This window comes from Microcaecilia unicolor, chromosome 10, assembly GCF_901765095.1.
Source record: "Microcaecilia unicolor chromosome 10, aMicUni1.1, whole genome shotgun sequence".
NCBI lineage: Eukaryota > Metazoa > Chordata > Amphibia > Gymnophiona > Siphonopidae > Microcaecilia > Microcaecilia unicolor.
Window position 1 is genome coordinate 95,694,756 of NC_044040.1, and position 19,718 is coordinate 95,714,473.

Here is a 19,718-nt window from a genome sequence, read left to right on the forward strand (position 1 = left end):
GGGCAACCCTGACGAGTACCTTTCTGGAGAGAAACAGCAATTGACAAGTGACCTTTTACTTTAATATGAGCAGTAAGTTTATTATATAGGAAGGGGTATTTTTGATATGATGTCTAAATCCAATTTTGGATGTTTTGCCGAAAATGTCCAAAAATCAAGTGGCGAACATAGCCATTTGTGAACCAGAAAAATGTCTTTTTGTTTTGAAAATGGCCATTTCCTAGATGTTTTGTGCTAAGTGTGTTTTTGTTTTGTGACCATTAAAAAAAAAAGTCCAAGGGGAAAATTTTACAAAAACAAGCCATTGGGACGTGTGGCCCAGCATTCTTAGTAGGCTGGCCACACAGACATCCCAGCAGAGCAGTAGGGCACCTAAGGGGCACTGCAGTGGACTTTACATAAAAGGTTCCAGATACACATCTAACCATTACCCCCTCATAATGTATGGGCTCCAAAACTCAACAAAAACCTACTGTGCCCAACTATACACCACTACAATAGCCCTTATGGCTGCAGATGTCACCTACATGTGGGTACAGTAAGATTTTGGTGGGTTTTGGAGGGCTCACACTTTCCACCACAAGTGTAACAGTTAGAGTAAAATTTGGGCCTGGGTTCCCTTTTCTACAGTGCACTGCACCAACCACTAGGTTACTCCAGGGACCTGTTTGCTGCTCATAGAGGCTGGTATATACTATTTCTTTCACATCTTTTTTTTTTTTTTTTTTGGGTGGGGGGGGGGTAGGAGGGGGTCAATAACCACTGGGAGAGTAAGGGGGGGGGGGGTCATATGGTCATTTAGGGCACCTGTTGATGACTTACGCCTGTGTTTACAAAGGCACACTATAGGCACGTTAGCGTTTTAACGCACGTTAAACGCTAAGACGCCTATAGGAATGTACTGGCACATTAGCGTTTAATGCACCTTAACTTTAAAGGCATGTTAAAAATGCTAATGCGCCTTAGTAAACATACCCCATACTCATGATTGAAACAGCTCTAGACCAAAAGTCTAATTTTTAGCCCTGGACGTTTTTGCTTTGTTCCATTATGGTAGAAAAACATCCAAGTTCTAGAAACACCAAAATCACACCCCCCCCCCCCCTCCCCACACAAGCACCAACACACCCCCTTGTGATTTGGACATACTGCAGATGAACTACATAGAAACAAATGTCTTAAAAATGCTTTAAAAATAGCAATTTGGATGTTTTGGACAAAAAAAGTCCATCTGCCGCATTGTGCTGCTTTTTGGATGTTTTCTTTTTGAAAATGAGCCCCAGAATCTCCGTGGAGGTCTTTTACTAAGGTGTGCTAGTGTTTTTAGCTCACGCAAAAAATCAGCTGGTGCTAAATGCTGAGACGCCCATTATATTCCTATGGGTGTCTCAGCATTTAGTGCCAGCTGATTTTTAGTGTGAGCTAAAAATGCTAACGCACCTTAGTAAAAGACCCCATGATCTCTTAAGAAATGACCCACCCAACCCAATCTTCCAGAGTACTTGAAACAAATATGGCCACTTTATATTATCACTATTATATTATTATATTATATTTTTGGCATCCAGAGATAACAAGACTTCTGAGGTTTTATGTCTTTGAGCCACATGAAGATCACATAGCAAGCAAGTGCTATCCGAGGAGGACATGGCTAGGACAACCCACAGTCTGTTCCTTACAAACCAAGGGAGCTGTCACGATACGCCTAGCCATTCGCCTGGGGTTACCTCGTGGCCACTTAGAGAGTCTATCCCCAGCACAGCTCAGGTCTACCTGAACCTGCCACTTGTGCTCTACACTAACATCCTCCTCCCATCGACCGGGTCTGGGTGAGTCTCCCACTCTCGAATTATTCCTAGTGATTTCTAGGTTACTGGAGCCACACTCCCAGTGGTCCCACAGTTCCCAGAAAGCACTCACAGACCTAACACACAAACCACCAGACAAACAGAGCAAACAAACAATTATGTTTATTCTCTTTAAAAAATATTGAACAGTGGAACAAAATAGTGCAATTGGCAAACAATAACAGGTAACTAAAATATGGATCAATTATAACACTAACTAAACACTTGCATTCTTCCTAGAAAGTATCTGGGGCGATAAGGACATATATCTGTTCACAGAGCATCAGCAAAGAGATCTCGCTCTCGCTCTCCTTCTCCCGGGCTGAAACTGAAGCAACAGCCAGCATCTGCTGGGTAATTTCAAACTCCAGGTCAATCAGATCCCAGAACAGTCAAGTTTCAAATAAGAACAGGTTACATCACTTCAAGGCACTTTCTATTATATGTGTGCTAACCAGTGTGTTTTTTCTAGCAAAAAAGGTGCCGGTACTCAAATGCTAGGCCACCTTCAGGGGTGGGGAGATTACTGAGGGACCCACCTCAGAATGGCCAGGCCCCCTGCAACCAGTCCCAGAATCTATGACAAGGCAGAATTAGTGTGTAGAGCCTGACTTCTTTCATTAAAATTTGGGGTCCACAACTCAATTTTAGGAGACAATAGAAAAGGTGCCGGTACTCAGTACCCCCTCAAAAAAAAGCCTTGGTGCTAACTAAAAGAAAGTGAAGTCAGTCCTCTGTAACAGCTTTAATCATAAACATCCACCATCTGCTGGCCAAACAGGCGAAATACACTTCAGACATATTTAAAACAGGAAAATATCCAATACATTTTTCAGGCTTAAAACACACTGTTTCTTCACAGGGATCTTTTACAAAGGCACGCTAGCGTTTTTAGCACACGCTAAATGCTAGAGACACCCATAGGAATATATGGGCATCTCTAATGTTTAGCGCACACTTATTTTTAGCACATGCTAAAAACACTAGCTCGCCTTTGTTAGAGGGGTCCAAGGTAAGCAAAACACCAGCTAAATGCCAGACCAACACTTTTGAATTTGAATTCATAGCATTTATTAAGGATATAGACCTATAGTTTTTAACAAAGCTTTTGTGCCAACCAGATTTCACATGCACTACTACTATCTGGTTATCCAATTGCAAGTGAGAGTCTAACAAGGCACCGAGGATTTTCAGGGTTGACGAGACTGGAAGAGTAGAATCCCCAATGACAACTAAAGTTGGGTTAACTTTGCTGTGCTGTGACAATAGTACTAGACACTGGGTTTTGCCCTTGTTGAGTTTAAATTGAAACGCTGCTGCCCAAGATTCCATTATGGCAAAGCTGACAGTTATTTTGTCGGTGATTTCAGCAAGACTCGTTTTGAAAGGGATGTAGATGGTCACATCGTTCGCACAGATGAATGGGTTGAGGCCAAGATTGGATAAGGCTGTCGCAAGAGGAATTAACATGATATTAAAAAGTATAGGGGAAGGGGAGACCCTTGGGGCACTCCACAAGAAGTGGTCCATGGTGCAGAAACAGCAGATTTGGATTTAACTTGGTACGTTCTTAGTGATAGAAAGCCCCTCAACCAGTTAAGCACATTGCCACCTATACCAAATGCATCTAGTAGATGAAGTAGAAGAGTGTGATCCACCATGTCAAATGCACTTGACATATCAAATTGAAGCAATAGCACCTTATTCCCTGTAGATATTAATTGCTTGAAGTTCGACAGGAGGGTAACTACCACTGTTTCAGTGCTGTATTGTGGCCGAAAACCCGATTGTATACTATGCAGGATGCAGAATTTACTCAAATAATCGGTTAGTTGAGCGTTAACCATACTTTCCATTGTTTTGATTAGCAAAGGAATTGATGCCACAGAACGGTAATTAGAGACAACGTCAGGCTTGATTTTCGGGTCTTTTCGAATAGGTGTGAGGAGGATGCTTCCGTGTGCAGAAGGGAACATGCCATTCTGGAGCATGTAATTGAGATAGGTGGTGAGATCTGCTATAAAGCAGGAAGATGCAGATTGCAGCAGAGAATTAGGGCAGATATCTAGTCCACAGTGTTTTTTGGAGAACTTTGCAACTGCTTTGGACACTGTTTCTAATGATAGTGGGGAAAAATCTGTCCAATACCGATCTGCAGAGCAATGAACTGGTGGAGGATCAAGGGCGCTGAGGAAGGTATCAATGGAAGTGCGGTTACATGGTATGGTATTTCTCAACAATTGGATTTTTTTCTTGAAGTAGCAAACTAGATCGTCAGCAGAAGGGAGAGCAGATTGTGAGGAAGCTACCCTGCTGGTATCCAGGAAGTTATTCAAAAAGATAAAGTTTTTTCAAGTCTCTACCTGCAGACTTTATTTTGGATGAAAAGTGGGAACGTTTGGCCTGCTTGATAGCATACCTATACTTACGATGACTTGCTTTCCACGCATTTAGCGCACTGTCAGTTCTTTGCTTACGCCAGGCTCTTTCTAATTTTCTAGTTCCAAGTTTTAGTATTTTCAGCTCTGGAGAGAACCATGGAGTAGAGGTCCGTTCAAGTATAGTTTTAGTTTGCAGTGGAGCTATAACGTCTAGTACTCGCCTACATCTATCATCCCAGCTCAAGAGAAACTGGGAGGACTCTGGTTGCGCTATCTAATCATCGCTGTATAATGAGCGCCAAAACACCAGAGGGTCGACTACACCTCTCGTTTGGATAGTTAAGGGATCTCGCGTATGGGGAGTCACCATCCAGGAAAAGGATCTAGGAGTCATCGTTGACGATACTTTGAAACCCTCTGCACAGTTTGCTGTGGTGGCAAAGAAAGCAAATAGAATGCTAGGTATTAGGAAAGTAATGGAAAATAAAAATGTCATAATGCCTTTGTATTGCTCTACGGTGCGACCGCACTTTGAATACTGTGTACAATTCTGGTTGCTGCATCTCAAAATAGATATAGTGGAATTAGAAAAGGTACTGAGAAGGGCGACGAAAATGATAACGTGGATGGGATGTCTTCCCTATGAGGAAAGGCTGAAACGGCTTGAGTTCTTGAGCTTGGAGAAAATACGGCTGAGGAGAGATATGATAGAGGAATATAAAAAACTGAGTGGAGTGAAATGGGTAGACATGAATCGCTCGTTTACTCTTTCCAAAAATACTAGGACTATGGGGCACACATTGAAGCTACAAAGTAGTAAACTTAAAATGAATAGAAGAAAATATTTCTTCACTCAATGTGTAATTAAACTCTGGACTTGTTGCCAGAGAATGTAGTAAAAGCAGTTAGCTTAGTGGGATTTAAAAAAGGTTTGGATAGCTTCCTAAAAGAAAAAGTCCATAAGTCATTATTACAATTGACTTGGGAAAATGCACTGCTTATATCTGGGATAAGCAGCATAAAATGTATTTTACTGTTTTGGGATCTTGCCAGGTACTTGTGACCTGGATTGGCCACTGTTGGAAACAGGATACTGGGTTCGATGGACCTTCGGTCTGTCCCTGTATGGCAACACTTATGTATTTATATGTAATTATGTGTCTCTCTGGTAGTTGATTAAAGTAGGGTGAGCTAAATCACTCAAAAAATGAGCCCCTATGTCCTTCTCAGATCCTTGTCCGGCCTGATACAAAGCTGTATTATTTGAGTGATACTGATCTAATATAGCTGTATTAGTGGTAACAGAATGCCCCTTCTTCCTTTGAATAAAATGCACAGACTGTCTCTCTGATACGTCCTTAAATTCTGTTCCAGTAATTGGACCTCTCATAAAAGCTTGCATTCCTCTTGAATACGGATATACCAGCCCATATCCCATGGACCTGACTATACTGATAATGCAACTTTTGAAGATGTAAGAGCAAAGCATTATCATTTGTACAAACATGCAATTCTTCTAATTCCTTGATTTCTGTATCTAAACTATCAAGCTGGGCAGTCTGATGCTTATGATAGCCAATTGAATAAGTCATTGCTACCCTTCTAATAGTGGCCTTAAACACATCCCATCAAGTCAAAATATTAACATCTTCTGGTTTATTATTCTGACAGTATTCTACTGTGGCTTGCTGCACACATTTCTGAAAATCCAGATCAGCCAGAAAAATTGTATTATGTCTCCATGGAAAACTTCACCCCTAGACTTAGACTTAATGGTACATGATCTGAAAGCACAATAGGTAAAATATAAAACACTAACCTCCTGTACTCCCAATAATGTGGATTAATTTATTTAAAAAAAAACAAACAAACAATGAGGAAAGGAGTAAAATGGCCATTGGATAATGCAACTGTCAAGGATCTGCTAGACAATTAGCACTCCCTTCCCATAATCGAACTGAAGACTGCTTATCCTTAGATTTATCTAAAACCAGATTATAATCTCCCCCCCCCCCCCCCCCCCCCCATTATCAAAGGCATCTCTGGTTCCTCAGAAATGAGTGCTAACTCCCAAAAGGCTAAAACCTAAAAGGAGATGATCTTAGTTTATAATATGTTGTTGGTTCAAGGGGAGATCCGGGAAATTATAGACCGGTGAGTCTGACGTCAGTGCCGGGGAAAATGGTGGAGGCTATTATCAAAAACAAAATTACAGAGCACATCCGAGGACATGGATTACTGAGACCAAGTCAGCACGGCTTTTGTGTGGGGCAATCTTGCCTGACCAATTTACTTCAATTCTTTGAAGGAGTAAACAAACATGTGGACAAGGGGGAGCCGGTTGATATCGTGTATCTGGATTTTCAAAAGGTGTTTGACAAGGTACCTCATGAAAGGCTACAGAGGAAATTGGAGGGTCATGGGATAGGAGGAAATGTCCTATTGTGGATTAAAAACTGGTTGAAGGATAGGAAACAGAGAATGGGGTTAAATGGGCAGTATTCACAATGGAGAAAGGTAGTTAGTGGGGTTCCTCAGGGGTCTGTGCTAGGACAGCTGCTTTTCAATATATTTATAAATGATTTAGAGATGGGAGTAACTAGTGAAGTAATTCAATTTGCTGATGACACAAAGTTATTCAAAGTCGTTAACTCGCGACAGGATTGTGAAAAATTACAGAAGGACCTTACGAGACTGGCAGACTGGGCGGCTAAATGGCAGATGACGTTTGATGTGAGCAAGTGCAAGGTGATGCATGTGGGAAAAAAGAACCTGAATTATAGCTACATCATGCAAGGTTCCACGTTAGGAGTTACGGACCAAGAAAGGGATCTGGGTGTCGTCGTCGATAATACACTGAAACATTCTGCTCAGTGTGCTGCTGCCTCTAGGAAAGCGAATAGAATGTTGGGTATTATTAGGAAAGGTATGGAAAATAGGTGTGAGGATGTTATAATGCCGTTGTATCGCTCCATGGTGCGACCGCATCTTGAGTATTGTGTTCAATTCTGGTAGCCGCATCTCAAGAAAGATATAGTAGTGCAGCGAAGGGTGACTAAAATGATAGCGGGGATGGGACGACTTCCCTATGAAGAAAGACTAAGGAGGCTAGGGCTTTTCAGCTTGGAGAAGAGACGGCTGAGGGGAGACATGATAGAGGTATATAAAATAATGAGTGGAGTGGAACAGGTAGATGTGAAGTGTCTGTTCACGCTTTCCAAAAATACTAGGACTAGGGGGCATGCGATGAAACTACAGTGTAGTAAATTTAAAACAAATCGAAGAAAATTTGTCTTCATCCAACGCATAATTAAACTCTGGAATTCGTTGCCGGAGAACGTGGTGGAGGCGGTTAGCTTAGCAGAGTTTAAAAAGGGGTTAGCCAGTTTCCTAAAGAACAAGTCCATAAACCACTACTAAATGGACTTGGGAAAAACCCACAATTCCAGAAATAACATGTATAGAATGTTTGTATGTTTGGGAAGCTCGCCAGGTGCCCTTGGCCTGGATTGGCCGCTGTGGTGGACAGGATGCTGGGCTCGATGGACCCTTGGTCTTTTTCCAGTGTGGCATTATTTATGTACTTATGTAATGTTCAAAAAACCAAACTAGCAGTTCCGTAGTGTCTATGTTAAATAGGGGGAAAAGTCTCAACTACTGCGGCAACACATCTCAATCATTGATTGCACGCAGAAAAAAATCATCGACTGAAAACCCCCCGTAAATTAGTGTCTTCTTTATTATTTAAGTTCTTTCTTATCTGTTCATGCATCACATCCTCAACCTCATATTTGAAAATCCTTTATAGAATCAAGGGATTAGATAAACAATTTTTTCTTATTTCAACAAATTTCCGGGGTAGCAATGGGGGCTTCGTTTGCCCCTTCGGTAGCCAATCTGTATATGGCCCATTTCGAGGAGATTTGGCTAACTGATTTTCAGTGGAAAAACTCAGTGCTGTTGTGGAAACGTTTTATTGATGACATTTTTGTCATTTTTGTGCTCTTCCTTAAATCAATTTGTGGGGTGGTTGAATTCTTTGAACCCTGCACTGCTCTTCACGTGTGAAAGTTTGACAACCCATATACACTTCCTGGACGTGAGCATCGAATTGAGAGAGGGTGCGTTTCACACGAAGGTCTTCAAAAAAAATCGACTGATAGAAACACCATCTTACAAGAGTTGTCACCCTCGGTCATTAAAAAACAGTCTTCCATTCTCTCAATTTTTGAGATATAGGAGGATACGCACTGACATGGAGGATTTCAAACAACAAGCTAAACAATTGGCGCAATCCCTACATCAGTGTGGGTACCCTACCATGGTGTTGAAAAGATCATACACGAGAGCACATCTTAATAACAGAGATCTCTTATTGTCTAATACATCTATGTCCCAGAATGACAACAGAGAAAATAAAGAGACATTTGTGGTCAGATACCAGCAGGGTAGGGAAGATGTGTCAGACATTATCCGAAGAAATTGGGACATTATTCAAGCCCATGATGTGTTTAAAAACTCTGATCTACAAATAGCCTTTTCGAGGGATTGCAATCTGAAAGAGATCTTATGCCCAGCAGACGTGGAGGGGCATAATCGAAAGGCGCCGGCCAAATAGATGGCCAGCCATCTATTTTGGCGGTGCCGCAAAGAGCTGTCCAGAACCGTATTATCGAAAAAGATGGCCGGCCATCTTTTGTTTCAGTAATACGGTTGGGGCCGGCCAAATGCCATAGATCGCCGGGTTTGAGATGGCCGACCGTTTTTCAGCAATAATGGAAACTGGAACCGGCCATCTCAAACCCGGTCAAATCCAAGGCATTTGGCCGTGAGAGGGGCCAGCATTCATAGTGCACTGGTACTTCTGGATGTTTAGATCTTGCTGATCAGTTATCCTATGACTTACTTGTTCTGGAGGGCTGTATTTTGTGATACTGTTTTGAAAAATGTTCAATAAAGACTTCATACAAATTAAAAAAGTCCCTGACATACACTTTCCCTTAATGGCCGTCTTTCTCCCCGAACGGGGAAATCATAGTAACATAGAGGGGCATAATCGAACGCAAATGCCTATCTCCATGGGCGTTTATCTCCGAGAACGGGTCCGTGAAGGGGTGGGCCGAACCGTATTTTCGAAAAAATGGACGTTTTTGAGCTGGGCGTTTGTTTTTTTAGCGATAATGGAAACTAAAAACGCCCAGCTCAAAAACGTCCTAATCCGAGCCATTTGGTCGTGGGAGGGGCCAGGATTGATAGTACACTGGCCCCCCTGATATGCCAGGACACCAACTGGGCACCCTAGGTCAGTGCGGTGGACTTCAGAAAAAGCTCCCACATGCATAGCTCCCTTACCATGGGTGCTGAGCTCCCAACCCCCCCTCCCCCAATACCCACAAATGTACAACACTACCATAGCTCTTAGGAGTGAAGGGGCACCTACAAGTGGGTACAGTGGGTTTTGGAGGCCTCCCATTTACCAGCACAAGTGTTACAGGTGGGGTGGGATGGGCCTGGGTCCACCTGGCTGAAGTGCACTGCAGTACCCACTAAAAGTGCTCCAGGGACCTGCATACACGCAGGCCTCTAGGACTTGTTGCTGCTGTATAACATTGGCACACCAGTTGACACCTGAAGACTAATCTCTCCGAAAACGTCCTTTATTGGGATAAGCACGTTTACTCACAGTTAACTGCAGAGGTTGTGCCCCACTGGCAACGAGTCTCCCTGGTACTGAGATTAGCAGTAGGTCAGAGCTGGCAGAATGCTGTACAATGCCCTCTTTCAGCCACATTCAAGATAAGAACTAAGTTGTCTAACGTGGCTAACACAGGAAAGGGAACTAAAACTGGCTTACAAAAATGGCCACTACCGCATGGACTACAACAGAAAACACAACAGGGCACACTCTGACCCAGTAGGCAGGGGGAAAAGCACCATGGGAGAAGAGCCTACCAACTACTAACATCATGAGACTGTAACACAACCTAATGAAATCACGGAGCCCAATACCCTCCACCCACCACAATGCAATGCTGATGTGACCCTGTAGTGCACCCGAGAGCCACATCTGACCCAGGGAAAGGCTGTGAGAGGATCGAACACATTCTGCTGTCATGGAGGTGGGTACGGCATTTGAGGCTGGCATACAGGCTGGGAAAAAAGTTTTTAAAGTGGGGTTTTTTTTGGTGGGAGGGGGTTAGTGACCACTGGGGAAGTTCGGGGACGTCATCCCCGATTCTCTCCAGTGGTCATCTGGGCAGTTGGGGCACTTTTTTGGGACTTGTTCGTGAAAAAAAAGGGTCCAAAAAAAGTGACCCAAAATTTTTGTTTTTCGATCATCAGCTACAGACACCCATCTCTCCTCGGCTGATAACCACACCCTAGTCCCGCCTCCGATACGCCCCCATCAACTTTATTCGTTTCCGCGACGGAGTGCAATTGGAAACGCCCAAAATCGGCTTTCGATTATACCGATTTGGGCGCCTTTGCGAGAAAAATGCCCATCTCCCGATTTGGGTCGAAATATAGGCGTTTTTCTCTTTCAATTATAATCTGGATAGTAACATAGTAGATGATGGCAGAAAAAGACCTGCATGGTCCACCCAGTCTGCCCAACAAGATAAACTCACGTGTCATTTTTTGTGTATACCTTACCTTGATTTGTACCTGTCTTTTTCAGGGCACAGACCGTATAGGTCTGCCCAGCACTATCCCCACCTCCCAACCACCTGCCCCGCCTCCCACCACCGGCTCTGGCACAGACCATATAAGTCTACCCAGCACTATCCCCACCTCCCAACCACCAGCCCTGCCTCCCACCGCCGGCTAAGCTTCTGGGGATCCCTTCCTTCTGAGGAGGATTCCTTTATGTTTATCCCACGCATGTTTGAATTCCGTTTCCGTTTTCCTCTCCACCACCTCCCGTGGGAGGGCATTCCAAGCATCCACCACTCTGTCCATGAAAAAATACTTCCTGACATTTTTCTTGAGTCTGCCCCCCTTCAATCTCATTTCATGTCCTCTCGTTCTACCGCCTTCCCCACTCCGGAAAAGGTTTGTTTGCAGATTAATACCTTTCAAATATTTGAACGTCTGTATCATATCACCCCTGTTTCTCCTTTCCTCCAGGGTATACATGTTCAGGTCCGCAAGTCTCTCCTCATACATCTTGTAACGCAAATCCCATACCATTCTCATAGCTTTTCTTTCCACCCCTTCCATTTTTTTCACATCCTTCACAAGATACGGCCTCCAAAACTGAACACAATACTCCAGGTGGGGCCTCACCAACGTCTTATACAGGGGTATTAAAACCTCTTTTCTTCTGCTGGTCACACCTCTCTCTATACAGCCTAGCAATCTTCTAGCTACGGCCACCGCCTTGTCACACTGTTTCGTCGCCTTCAGGTCCTCAGATACTATCACCCCTAGATCCCTCTCCTCGTCCGTACCTATCAGACTCTCCCCGCCTAACACATACGTCTCCCGTGGATTTCTACTCCCTAAGTGCATCACTTTACATTTCTTCACATTGAATTTTAATTGCCAAATGTTAGACCATTCTTCTAGTTTCCGCAGATCTTTTTTCATGCTTTCCACTCCCTCCGGGGTGTCCACTCTGTTGCAAATCTTAGTGTCATCTGCAAAAAGGCAAGCTTTACCTTCTAACCCTTTGGCAATATCACTCACAAATATATTGAATAGAATTGGCCCCAGCATTGATCCCTGAGGCACTCCACTACTCACCTTTCTCTTCTCTGAGTGAACTCCATTTACCACCACCCTCTGGCGTCTGCCTGTCAACCAGTTCCTAATCCAGTTCACCACTTCGGGTCCTATCTTCAGCCCTTCTAGTTTATTCAAGAGCCTCCTGTGGGGAACCGTGTCAAAAGTTTGCTGAAATCTAAGTAGATTACGTCCATAGTACGTCCTTGATTTAATTCTCCAGTCACCCAGTCATAGAATTCAATGAGATTCGTTTGGCACGATTTCCCTTTGATAAAGCCATGTTGTCTCGGATCTTGCAACTTATTTGCGCGCTGTGAGTGGCTGAGAGAGACCTGAAGGGGTATAATCAAAAGGGAGGAACATCCAAATAAGTGGAGCTGTGGCCAAGTAGTAACAGCACTAGTCTTGTAATGTAGAGGTGGCTGGTTCAAATCCCACTGTTACTACTAAAAAAGCTGTGAGCAAAAACAGTTTTGATTTCCCCATTTGGGGAAAAAGACGGCCATGAAGGGAAAATGCATGTCAGGGACTTTGTTCAATAAATACTTAATACAAATTAAAATTTCTCAAAACAGTATCACAAACTACAGCACTCCAGAACAAGTAAGTCATAACATAACTGATCAGCAAGATCCTTTTTTTTTTACGAGCTGGCCGACTGGCTTCCCCTCCTAGGGAAGGAAATTTGCGTGCAAATGAGCAGCTCATTTGCATGCGATTTCCTTCATGCATGCCCTTCCCTTACCGATTCGCTAAGGGATCGGTAAAGGAAGGACTCTTCTGAGCAGTTTAGTGCACCTGGCTTTAAATCTGCTCCAGGGACCTGCATACTGCTGTCATGGAGCTGGCTGGCAAAATAATGTTTTAAAGTTTTTTTTGGGGTGGGAGGGGGTTGGTTACCACTGGGGGAGTATGGGGAGGTCATCCCCGATTCCTTCCGGTGGTCATCTGGTCAGTTTGGGCACCTTTTTGAAACTTGGTCGTGAAAATAAATAGACCAAGTAAAACCGGCCAAATGCTCGTCATCGCCGGTTTTCTTTCCCATTATCAGCTGAAGCCGGCCATCTCGTAAGCACACCCACGTCCCACCTTTGCTACCCTGCTGACACGCCCCCTTGAAGTTTGGCTGCCTCCGCGACAGAATGCTGGCGAGTGTGTCCAAAAATCGGCTTTCGATTATACTGATTTGGCCGGTTTTAGGAGATGGCCGGCCATCTCCCGATTTGTGTTGGAAGATGGCCGGCGATCTCTTTCAAAAATAAGCCTGATAGTGACAGATCTTTGCTGGTGAGCGGAGCACACCAAGTCTGTGGAGCATGTATTTTTTGCAGCATTATGATTGAATGTGACAGCTATTGTAATCCTGTGGATGGTAAAATCTACAAATTGAGGCATTTAACCACATGTAAATCAGACCACGTGATATATGTCCTACAATGTCCGTGTAACAAATTGTACGTGGGCAAGACTGATAGATATTTGAACAGACAGTTAAGTGAACATAAGTCATGCATAGCATCATTAAAATTAGGAGCACCGTTAGTACCCCATTGTAGAGACTTCAACCACAGTTTTGATTCATTTAAATGCTGGGTGATTGATTGCGTGGTAAAAAACATATGCGGTGGAGACCGCAGCAAAAAGCTATTACAAATGGACAGAGATGGATTTATCGATTAAAGTCTTTGGAACCACATGGTCTGAATTCGACCATGCACGGGACTGCTTTTCTTTTAATTATTTTTTGAATGATTTATTTTTTGAATGATCCATTTTTTGAATGACCTATATATTTTTTCGAAAGACTTATTTTTTTTGAAATACCTATTATTCTGAAAGATTTACTTTTTGAACGATCCAGTTTCTAAAGTTGGACTCATCAATATGTTTATTGTGTTCTTGCTTGACTAATTTGTGTAACTGCGAAAGTACCAGATGACGATCCTACTTTAGATAGTTGTCAATATCAGCTGATTCAGAAGGCAGTTGCTCGATTGACAATTAAGAGTCAACAATGACGTGACAGCTATGGATAGGGTGAATGATTGTTTAAAACTAACACTGTCCTGTATCGCTGATGTCAGTGGGTGAAGGAGCTCTCCAGCATGTAGGTAATATGAGGACATTGTGTCTATAGATTCATTTTACATAAGACAGAATTTAGACATATATTTTAATTTGTCTTTGAAGACTCATGCACTGAACCTCTATAAAAACTTTTCACTCTAGCATCAGCAATTAACAGATGTCTTGCGGTATGGTTCCCTGAAGAAGAATAGCGGAATGGGACCGTTGGAATCAACACGCATGCTGGAGCTTACTTTATAAAGATAAGTTCACTTGTTTATCTAATCCCTTGATTCTATAAAGGATTTTGAAATATGAGGTTGAGGATGTGATGCATGAACAGATAAGAAAGAACTTAAATAATAAAGAAGACACTAATCTACGGGGGGGGGGGGGGTCAGTCGATGATGACTTTTTTCTGCGTGCAATCAACGATTGAGATGTGTTGCCGCAGTAGTTGAGACTTTTCCCCCTATTTAACACAGACACTATGGAACTGCTAGTTTAGTTTTTTGAGGATATCAATATTAGCAAGCAGTAATTTTGATCTGTGTGTGGTTGGTACAATGTTTGCATTTCTTTGTAACCTGATTCTAATAACAATATATGGGTAAGCGTACACTTATGTATGTACATGCTCATATTCTAGGCATTTACACGTACAAGTGGCAGCTAAATGTGGGTGCCTAGATTATAAAATTGTCCTTAATATTCATAAGTGACAGTTCTATTATTGGGTGTCTCCTTTTAGGTATGCCAGTGCATTGCGGGGATCACCTATCGGCATCTGAGTTCCCAGATGCAATTATAGAATGCTATTGTAAGTTCACATGGGCATGTCTAAAATTTACATGCCGGCAGTTATATTAGCCATAGACCTGGTGTACCTGCGGGTGCATAAATGCAGGAAGATCACACAACTTATAGTATTCTGTATGTTATGCACATAAGTATGAGATACATCCATGTCCCATTCATGCTCCTGCCACATGTACAATACCTTGCAGTTACATGCAATTGCACTTATGAGCACCCTTATAGAACAATGCTTTTAGGGCACTTACACACATAAGTGCTTTAGTTTCCTGTATTTATATACACACTGGGCATGTAAAAGCAGGCATATAGTTATAGAGTTGCTCTTAAATTGTCAAGCCAGTAGATTTTCTCAAGAAGTAAAATTTTGGTAAATTGCAAATACATTTTTTTAGATAACTGCTTTTATGTGAGTTCTTGACTCTTTACCTCTTACTCATGAGGTGTCTGTTGATTGCCTGTGGCCATAAGGAAAAACAATACTATTTCAAGGTTTGAGAGATTAAATACTCACAGGCTGCACGGAAAGGAACTCCTAACTTCCCCTGAATAGTGTTCACTACCACAATATGTCCAGTTCTTCTTGAAATCATGTTGGGAAGAATAGCTGAAATGAGAGGGCAAAACATGATCAAAAAATATATCTGGAAATCTTTATCGTACCTAATAATAGGGCCAGTTAAGTAAGGAGTCCTTTTACCAAGCTGCGGTAAGCACTAACGCATGATTAATGCAGTTTAAAATGGCATATCTCGGGGTGTTCTGAGGCATCCTGCAGTACGTTTCAAATGTGCAAGAGCTACCCACGTGAATAAAAAATCTTTTTTTACTTTTTAGCCAAGGGGATGTGTCTAGGGCAGAGAGTAAGCATTTCTGCTCTAATCAGTTAGCAAACCTGTATTACCATGCACTAACTGATTAGCACATGAACCCTTACCTCCTACAAAATAAGTGGCAATAAGGGCTCATGCGCTAATTTTTGTTAATAGCCACAGGCTAATGGCAACATTAGCACATGGCAACCGATCTGCAAAATCCAACGTGGAAAACAAACTAGCAGATCAGTATAATATCCAACAAAAACTTTATTGAAGATACCGTGTATGAAACGAATGCCCGACACAGGCCGTGTTTCGCCCAACAATAGGGCTGCGTCAAGGGCTATAATGAACAATAAACATATTAAATTATAAAACATGAGAATTCATAAAAATATATATGTCTAAAATATGTAAAACATCAATATAAATTATAAAATACATGTGATATAAAAACATGAATTATGAACATGTTTAAAAAAAATAGAACATCAAAATGACCTATAATGTACATGTAAAACATAGACATGACTTAACATAGAGAGTCCCTTCTGATTGAAAATTAAAATATATGTACAGTAGACATAAAATGATCATAAACATCAACTCATAAAAATATATCTAAAATATGTAAAACATCAATATAAATTATAAAATACATGTGATATAAAAACATGAATTATGAACGTTTAAAAAAAATAGAACATCAAAATGACCTACAGTATAATGTACATGTAAAACATAGACATGACTTAACATAGAGAGTCCCTTCTGATTGAAAATTAAAATATATGTACAGTAGACAAAATGATCATAAACATCAACTGTTAATTAAAAATATAATATAGAAATGCATATAAATATATATGATTCAGCAACCACCAAATTAACAACACATATATTACATATATATTGCACTTATATTATAAAATACCAGCAAAAAACGGGCACCATAATAAAAATTGATCATAAAATGGGTTATAAAACCATTGGAAAATCAAAAAATAATTTAAAAATGAATAAATAAATAGATTAATAAGTTAATAAACAAAAAACAAAAAACTCAGAACACCTACCTAGTCTGTATATTTTTAAATAAGAGTGGCTGAAAGAAGAGGAACAAATGTTTAGAAAACATATAATTATCTCAAACGTATAAAAATGGCTCACAAAATTTAAAAATAAATAAATGAATAAAAATGATGAACAATATCAAATAGATATATGGTACTTACTATCAAATTATCTATCAGGACAAGGATATGAGAAATATTCTTCATAAAAAACCAGCATGAGCAGCTCAAGATAGCATATCTCTGGATACTAAAAATGAAAAAGTGAATAAATAAATAAAATAATGAACAGTGCAAAATGAAAAAATAGAAAAAAAAACAAAAAATGTAATAAAATAAAAAAAATAAATAAATAATGGAGATACTAATGGCAAAATGTTAATAAAAATTATATAAAAAACAATAATAGAGAGTAAGGTGAATAATAAATCACAAGTGATGTAAAGTGTAAGTCATGTGAAAATGGTGCTAAATAATGAAATCATCTTTGTGTTCCAAATACCAAACATTAGTGTACTACAGTATGAACCATACAAATTGCAGTGGTACTCTGATGGGATCTCACAGAAAGCAATATGTATCACCATTAATGAATTCAAAACAAACGTCTATGCTGAAACATATGGTCAAAAAAACTAGCGTTTGCTAGCTGCAGCTATGATCTCACTAATCTAAAACTGGGGAATGTCTATAGTATTCCATTTGTGAGCAACCCAGAATGAACCTGTATACTGAAAACGGACAGCGTCAAAGTAACTCACAAAAACTTGGAAGCAAAGTGTGTGTATAACTCTTTGCTGATAACCAGATGATCCTGTAGAAGAAAACCAGCTGTCGCAAAACAAATATGAAGTCACCTAAAAAAAAATTTTCGTCGCAACTATTTGATACCTAATATAAATAAACATTGATCTCTCATTTGGGAACGGCATGAAATGAGCCTTTTAAACAAATGCAGACAGAATCTAAGTCTCCGTAAAAAGTGTCCACGACTCATTACTGGGAAACAAATAATCCTATTCACCCATATTGATGAAAAAAACCGTCACAGATTAAAATAATCCTAAATGAAAACCTTTAAATAGAAACACTACCAGTGTATAGGCGAACCTCAAATAACTAACGTTAGAAGCTATACCTGGTTGAAACCGGATCAAATCAAAAAAAGTAATACTCACTGGTTGTAGTAATGTAGATCTCAAATGACTTGATGCTCTATAAAACCCTTCGTTGATGTATTTAAAAAGGAGATAGAGCAGCTTTTAAACTAGAAATGGGGGGAAGGCCGACAGTCGCTCAAAAAGCGCATGGTTCGGGATAAGGTATCTTGCAAAGATACCTCACAAACAGGAAAGTTAGGGTTTCTGGATAGTGAGGTTGCACAACAGACAGTGGTAGGCCAGGTGCCCTTAAATACAACTAAAGATCAGACAAAAGATGACAAATCAGTAGTGTCCAGTACTAAGCATCATGCAAATAGGAATAACAAACATACTTTGAAATGTCTATATGTAAATGCTAGGAGTCTAAGAAATAAGATGGGAGAGTTGGAATATATTGCAGTTAATGAAAAATTGGATATAATAGGCATTACTGAGACCTGGTGGAAGGAGGATAACCAGTGGGACACTGACATACAAAGTATATCATAGTGATAGGGTGGACTGGACTGGTGGAGGGGTAGCATTGTATATTAACGGGAGCCTTGACTCAGATAGATTACAAATTCAGCAGGACACAAATCACACCCTTGAATCACTGTGGGTTGATATTCCATGTATAAAAGGGAAAAGACAGTGATAGGAGTGTGCTACCGTCCACCTCGCCAGGATGAGCAGGTAGACGCAGAAATGATAAAAGAAATCAGAGACGCAAACAAAATGGGCAATGTGATAATTATGGGTGACTTCAATTATCCAAATATAGACTGGGTAAATGTAACATTGGGACATGCTAGAGAGGTACAATTCCTTGATGAAATCAAGGACAGCTTTATGGAGCAGCTGGTGCAGGAGTCGACGAGAGAAGGAAAAATTCTAGACTTGGTCCTTAGTGGAGCTGGGGCCGCTTGATAACAGTGATCATAATATGATCAGTTTTGATATCAACCTTGAAGTAACTATACACAGGAAGTCAAATACGTTAGCGTTTAACTTTAAAAAAAGGAGACTATGATAAAATGAGAAGAAGGTGGAAAAAAAAACTTAGGGGGATAACTGAGAGGGTAAAAACTGTACAACAGGCATGGACGCTGTTCAAAAATACCATCCTGGAGGCCCAGGCCAAACATATTCCACAAATTAGAAAAGAAAGACGGAACTCCAAAAGACAGCCGGCCTGGTTGAAAAGTGAGGTGAAGGAAGCTATTAGGGCTAAAAGAAATGCCTTCAGAAAATGGAAGAAGGAACCGTCTGAAAACAACAAGAAGCAGCATAAGGAGTGTCAAAACAAATGCAAGGCACAGATAAAGAAGACCAAGAGGGATTACGAAAAAAAAAGATAGCATTAGAGGCAAAAAAGCATAGTAAAAACATTTTTGGTACATTAAAAGCAGGAAGCCAGCAAAAGAATCGGTTGGACCACTGGATGACCGAGGGGTAAAAGGGGCGATCAATGAAGACAAGGACGTAGCAGAGAGATTGAATGAATTCTTTGCTTCGGTCTTCACTGAGGAAGATTTGGGTGGAATACCGGTGTCGGAAATCATATTTCAAGCGGACGAGTTGGAGAAACTTATTGACTTCACGATAAACCTGGAGGACGTAATAGGGCAGTTCAGCAAACTGAAGAGTAGCAAATCTCCTGGACCGGATGGTATTCATCCTAAAGTACTGATAGAACTAAAAAATGAGCTTGCGGAGCTACTGCTAGTGATATGCAATTTATCCTTAAAATCGAGCGTGGTACCGGAAGATTGGAGGGTGGTCAATGTAACGCCCATTTTTTAAAAAGGTTCCAGGGGAGATCCAGGAAATTATAGACCGGTGA

General features: G+C 41.0%; 1 protein-coding gene across 1 annotated transcript in view; it reads right to left on the minus strand.

Moving 5' to 3' along the window:
* Positions 1 to 19,718, minus strand: part of DHRS7C (dehydrogenase/reductase 7C) — a 598,554-nt gene that overhangs the window by 316,847 nt on the left and 261,989 nt on the right. Inside the window, exon 5 of the mRNA XM_030216550.1 lies at positions 15,354 to 15,446. Coding sequence (XP_030072410.1) covers positions 15,354 to 15,446 — 93 coding nt within the window. The remainder of the gene's footprint in view (positions 1 to 15,353; positions 15,447 to 19,718) is intronic.